Source organism: Equus quagga, unplaced genomic scaffold, assembly GCF_021613505.1.
Source record: "Equus quagga isolate Etosha38 unplaced genomic scaffold, UCLA_HA_Equagga_1.0 198313_RagTag, whole genome shotgun sequence".
NCBI classification, from domain to species: Eukaryota; Metazoa; Chordata; class Mammalia; order Perissodactyla; family Equidae; genus Equus; species Equus quagga.
Window position 1 is genome coordinate 551 of NW_025798247.1, and position 6,584 is coordinate 7,134.

The window sequence follows — 6,584 nt, forward strand, 5'->3', positions numbered from 1 at the left end:
GTTTTGTCATCAGGGATTTTGTGTCCTCATGAAACAAATTGAGAAGAGTTCTCTGCTCTTCTGTTTTCTGAACATACATATGCAAGAGTATTATCTGTATTATTGTTGTATTATTTCTTCCTTAAATGATGGATAGAATTCACCTGTGAAGTCATCTGATATGTAGATTGTTTTTTTGGAAGGTTTTCCTGATGAAGAATTTAATTTATTTAATAGGTAGTGGGCTATTCATATTTTCTATATTGTCTTTGGTCCAAATGTAAGGAAGTCATATTTTTCAATAAATATCTCTGTTTAATCTAATTTATCAAATTTGTTTGTATACAATTGTTTCTACTAGCCACTTAATATTTTATTTTTATTTTAATTCTATAGTCTCTTAGGTGATATCACTTCTTTCCTTCTTGATATTGACATTTGTTTCTCTTTTTTATCTTAATCATTCTTCCTAAGGTTTTTTTCCATTAATATTTTCAAATCACCAATTTTAACACTCTTAATTTGCTCTCTTTTCTATTTTTTAGCTTTATTAACATTCACTCTTGTAGCTCTATTAATTTCCTCTGTTTTCTCTTTGTCTTAATTTTCTCTGTTTCCTGTTCTATGGAATTACTGTTTCCTTCCTTCTTGTCACTTTGATTTTAATGTACTCTTTTTCTCATTTCTCAAGTAGAAAATGAAAACGTGGTTTTAAACTCTCCTACTTTTTAAGTATAAACTTTAAAACTACACTTTTCTTTCTAAATACTGATTTAGCTGTCTCAAAAAACTTTTTATTCATTTTATTTTCATTTAATTCTGTATGTAATATTTTCTGACATTCCTTTTGATTTTTTCTTAGTCTTGTCAGTTATTTAGAAGTTTGTTCTTTAATTTCCAAATATTTATGTTTTTCTAAATAATTTATTACCTTTTAACGATGTATTGTGTTATGGTCATTATATAAAGAAGTGCACATATTTAATGTATACAATTTAATGAGTATCATGAATGTTTGCGTAGATAATTGATTTATTTATCTCTAATCTAATTCTATTGTCACAGAACTTACTGTAAAAGATTTCAATATTTTGAAATGTATTCATGCTTTTTTTGTCACATGGCATATTTTCAATCTTTGCAATGTTGAAAAACGTTGCATGGAAAGTGTTGAAAAAATATTTTAATATGAAAATCTATGCATACTCTTGTTATTTGATCAGTTTAAAGTGGTTCATGGTGTTCTTCTAATTTATGTATGTCTTTTTAAACTTTTTTGTCTGGTTGTTTATCAGTCAGAGAAAGAAGACTCTCAGTGTTGCTAACCAGGATGGTGGATTTGCATATTTCTTCCTTTCGTTCTGTCCATCTTTGCTCCATGTATTTAATGCACTTTTTAGATACATATAACTTTATGATCAATCTGTCCTTGTGAATTACCATTTTTATAATGATCAAATATTTATTGACTATTTTTGTAATACTGCTTGTCTTGAGGTCTATATTATTTTACTTTAATAGTCAATTATTTTAAAACAATTAATTATTTCCATGTGATAAAAGAATTCCCAATGGATTTCAAATAATTAGTGTCCTCAAACCAGTCTCTCTAAATTAAAAGCAAAAATAAAATAAATAAGAACTAGCTACATACCTTATTCGTCCATCTTAAAAATCTGGAAAATAAAAAGATTACCCTTTATCAATGATTAACCAACAGAAAATCTTTTAAATAAAATGGCAATGGTAGCACTACACATTGAACTCTATGGGATACAGCAAAGGCAGATATTTATAGCTTTAAAACATGCATTATAAAATTAAGAACAAAATAAAAGCAATAAGTATTACAATCTAGAAGTTAGAAAAGAATATAAACCCAAAGAATATCAAAGATTATTAGGAGAAACTTGAAAATGCATAAAGAGTTGATTTGCAGAATAACAATTCAGCTTTTAGGGAAATTGAGTACATGGACCAATCTTTGGCAAAAACTTATCAAGAAGTTCAACCTAAGATTCTCCAGACAAAGATAGCTAAATCTTAGATACAGAAGAAAATAAATCCTTGAGAATATAAAGAAAATAATGCCAAAATATTTAAAATAGATATATGAGAAAATGTTTTTGATAGAATATAAAATAGTCCTATTGACTTGAGAGAAATATGGCAATATTTCTGATAATCTTAGTAAGCCTGAATGAAGTGTATTCAGTCAATTATTTGCCTGATGTGAATAGGAAATGTTGCACAATTGAAAGGATTTACAAGACTTCCCAGTATATCCTTGCATAATGAAATAAAGATACAGCATGAAATTTTATCATTTCATCAATATTTCATTCTTTCATCAATGTTTTCATTATTTTGAAATTCATTATCTTTATTGAAATAAAAACACAGTATGACAAGAGAAAGTGAAAGTAATAAATTGTAGAGAGATCATAAAGCTTCCAGGGATAGTCATCCAGAGTCTTCCCTTGTTTGAACAAGACGTGCTTTGTCTTCAGATTAGGAACTGCCAAGATACATCTGAGGTATCTCAGTTTTATGGGCGCTAAGACAAAAGTTTACAAAGGGATATTTTATAACCTACTTGTTAGGTAACTGTAGCCAAGCCATCTAATCTGTTCAACTGGGTACATTACATCCATCTCTATATCCCTTAACAATGTAGGCAAGCTGGTAAACAGTACCTCCAGGGGAGTTTTGAACTTTTAACAGCGCACTATAAACCACTAGTGAACATGTCTACTTCTTATCTAGGCCAAGAAGCTCTATCAAATTAATTGATCACTAACTAAATGTGATTCTTCCTCTGGTTAATCAGCCTCCATTGGTAGAACATCTTTCCAGGGTTTTAATCTAATCACAAAATATTTGATCATCAACATCTGTAAAAAAGATCCCAATATCAGTCTTTATTTGGTGCCTAGTATTGAATGAATATTTAAGTTAGAACCACCTCATTGTTAGAAATAATCAAACTAGATTTTACATAAATTATGCAGGATTGATCATAGAAAGAATAAAAGGAAGAAACTCCAAGAAAGACCATCAGAATATAAAGCAAACCTGGTAAATTAAAGGGCTATCCAAGCTGAAAGGTAAACATATTGAAGCATAGATTACAACATTATTAGTTGATCATTTATGGTGCATTATTATTGAGTTTCCTATTTACTGAATTATCTTGTTAATATTTTTAACTTAAGATTTTTAATCAAGAAATCTAAATTTAATCTTTTTAGAAGTACAAATGCAATTGTGCCCACCTCCACCTCAGATTCCCAATGCTCAAAACATGACAACTACAGTGAATTATCAGGATGGAGAAAAAATATCTATTCTCTGTAAAGAAGAGTATCTAATCCAGAGAGGAGAAGAAATCGTGTGCAAAGACGGCAGATGGCAGTCAATACCACGCTGTGTGGGTCAGTCGTGTGTAACCTGTTTCATGACATTCTCTCAAATAAGCTGATACTCCTCTGTGTTTTGTGTAGATGAACAAGATGAAGGCCCTTCTCTGTATCTATTCCACTTTATCTTGAAACAGTGAATTACAATCTAGGTATACAAAGCAATCAGCATTCTTTCACTTCTAATGTGAAAAGAATACAGACAAAAACTTTGGATTACTGTGTAAATACTGGATAAAATTTCTGTTCAGGCCTATTTTACTCCTCAGGATGAACAGGACAAGAATCAAGGGACACATTGAAGAAGTGGACTGTAGCATAGATTTTTATGGAGACTTACACCCTTGCAAGTTTCAAATGTTTTTCAGTTTTTAAATAATTTAATTTGTTCAAATTATCCTTATTATAAAGCCCCAAAGAGCATTTGACTTTCTTTGGCAATTTAAACATTATATTTGTGGTTGACTCCTTGATCTCTTTTCTTCATATAGAAAAAACACCATGCTCTCAACCGCCTCGTATAGAACATGGTACCATTGAATCATCTAAATCTACAGAAGAAAGGAAAAAGAGATCTGAACCCAAGCGTTATGCACATGGCACCAGATTAAGTTATATTTGTGAAGATGGTTTCAGGTTGTCTGAAGGCAATGGGATAACCTGCAACATGGGAAAATGGAGTTCTCCACCTCAGTGTGTAGGTAAGGACAGTACACAAACTGAAATCCTATTTTCAGAAGAATTCATTAAAAATAATCGGTTGTCAAATTCTGTCATGAGCCAGAATCCTTTCGATTTCTAAATATGCAAAATCATTTATACATTTATCTATCTTTTACCAAATAATTTTTGCATAATCAAATCAGCCTTATTTCTGTTAATTTCATTGGTTCGCTGTTAAATCACTTTTAATTCTGGCTTTTTTGGTATTAAAAATGGATGCATAGTGAAATTAAACCTATCTATGTATTGTTATACCTACTCATATTCTTACCTATTCAGGTAAGTTATAGTGTTTGCTTTGCCTCCAGGTTTTAAAAAAAATTTCTTATGTTCTCCCTACAACATCCCTTCTGATTTCTTACGGTAAATAGTACTTTTTTGAAGAGGATTAATTCTCAATTTGTTTGCTTTTATTATTCACGATTGGTTAGAGAAGCATTGATAGTCTTTCGTACATATATTGACACTTTTAGTTTCAAGTTCTTGCTCAAGTTGACAGCTGGACACACCCCAGAACGGTAGTTTCAGGAAAGATTTGTGCATCTTCTCTGTAATGTGATGGTAGCTCCTGTGTGATCATGTCTTGTAAATTAAAACTACCACATATAATAACTGGTACATAGGGGCTGGCCCCATGGCCGAGTGGTTAAGTTCGCGCGCTCCACTGCAGGCGGCCCAGTGTTTTGTTGGTTCGAATCCTGGGCTCGGACATGGCACTGCTCATCAGACCACGCTGAGGCAGCGTCCCATATGCCACAACTAGAAAGACCCACAAAGAAGAATATACAACTATGTACTGGGGGGCTTTGGGGAGAAAAAGGAAAAAATAAAATCTTTAAAAAAAAATAACTGGTACATAAAAAGTTAGTGAAACATGGAGTCATTCTTTCATTTCTTTTATTTTTTTTTAAAGGAATTCCTTGTGAACCACCAGCATTGATTCCACACGGTGTTCTATCTCACAAGTTAGACAGTTACCAATATGGAGAAGAAGTGATGTACAGCTGTACCGAAGGTTTTGGGATTGACGGACCTGCATCTATAAGATGTTTAGGAGGAAAATGGTCTGATCCGCCACCATGCATAAGTATAGTGCATTTCATTTTATCGTAAAACTGACAAATATCTTTAATTTAGAACATAAATGGTACAAATATGAAACTAAGGAGTAATTATGAACTTAATAAGGTATCTCTGGAAAGATCTGGATTCTGGTAGAGATGAATAATCCAGGTAATAAGAAGAGTTTGACAACATGAGCCAAATTATTTCATTCTCACGTCCTCTTGTGTGTGCTTGTGACATCTCTGATCTACATTCTCAGACTTTTCATTTCTGTTCCTGTATCACAGCTGGCCCCTGCTGATCAGTCTCATTATTATTCTACTTACTGTTACTTTTCCAGTTATCTCCTTATAAATATAGAATTTTCTAAGATATTTGACATAATTAGTCTTAACAGATTTTGATGGAAGCACAAGGTAGAAATATGTCCAAAATGCCAGTGGCCTCTATGGGCAAATAAGAATTCAAATGTAAGAAGTATGGTCTCAAGCATTACATGTGTCCATATCTCTTCATAGTTTCAAAATCACTATTTCAATGTTATACTTTTGATGAATGAAGAACCATTCAATGTAATTAAGTCAAAACTGCTAACGTTTTTTTTTTCAAGTGAAGAAAAATATTGTGCAGCATTCTTTGGTTTTATATGTAGCTAACTATTACTCTAGAATAATTATTGGCCTTTATATATTTTTAATGATTTACTGAACAAGTACATTTATTTTTGTTTCAGAAACGGATTGTCTTAGCTTACCCATCTTTAATGATGTCATACTCATAGGCCAGAAAAAGGAATCATATAGGTCAGGAGAACAAGTGGCCTATAAATGTCCAGAATATTACCAATTGGATGGATCCAGTTTTGTCCAGTGTATTAACGGCAAATGGATAGGAAGGCCAACATGCAGAGGTACTTCGATGAAATTTTAAAATTTATTTATGAAAGTGCCTTAAGTAACATAATATAGAATTCCCTCTAGCATCATCATAAAGTGGACATAGATTATTTTTTTAGGCCGGGATTTCAGGCCAAAGAAGGTTTATGCCTTAACGTCAAAGGATGGAATTGTGTACTCAGTAGTTAGTCTTATAGCTCAGTAGTTCTCAACGTGCGGTCCCTGGAAGAGCAGCATCAGCATCTTCTGGGAAATTGTTGGAAGTGCAAATGCAAATTCACAGGCGTGGTCAGACCTGTTGAATCACAAACTCTGGGGTCAAGAGGCTCCATGCACACTTTGGGTTAGGAACCGTTGCCATAGCCAATTATACATCATATCTACCTGAATCTCACTGATAAATTACACATGACTCATTGTAGTATCCTTAAGCATTTGCCCCCCAAAAGTCATTAAATAGTGTTTTTATAAATCATACAGTTATTTTTCTGTTGTTTTTCTA

At 32.3% G+C, this 6,584-nt stretch overlaps 1 protein-coding gene across 1 annotated transcript; it reads left to right on the forward strand.

Annotated features, from left to right (window-relative positions):
* The first annotated feature begins 3,199 nt into the window (after positions 1–3,199).
* Positions 3,200–6,131, forward strand: LOC124233353 (complement factor H-like). Its single transcript, XM_046650498.1, has 4 exons — positions 3,200–3,413; positions 3,890–4,099; positions 5,035–5,208; positions 5,920–6,131. Exons 1-4 carry the CDS (start codon positions 3,239–3,241, stop codon positions 6,114–6,116), a joined length of 756 nt encoding a protein of 251 aa, XP_046506454.1. The 5' UTR covers positions 3,200–3,238; the 3' UTR covers positions 6,117–6,131.
* The last annotated feature ends 453 nt before the right edge of the window (positions 6,132–6,584 follow it).

Bases quoted from the DNA above. Each gene is read 5' to 3' on its own strand.
- LOC124233353 (XM_046650498.1), top strand. From the start codon at position 3,239: ATGCAATTGTGCCCACCTCCACCTCAGATTCCCAATGCTCAAAACATG. The intron at 3,414-3,889 runs GTCAGTCGTGTG...TTCTTCATATAG, and splicing joins GTCAATACCACGCTGTGTGG to AAAAAACACCATGCTCTCAA. The intron at 4,100-5,034 runs GTAAGGACAGTA...TTTTTTTTAAAG, and splicing joins TTCTCCACCTCAGTGTGTAG to GAATTCCTTGTGAACCACCA.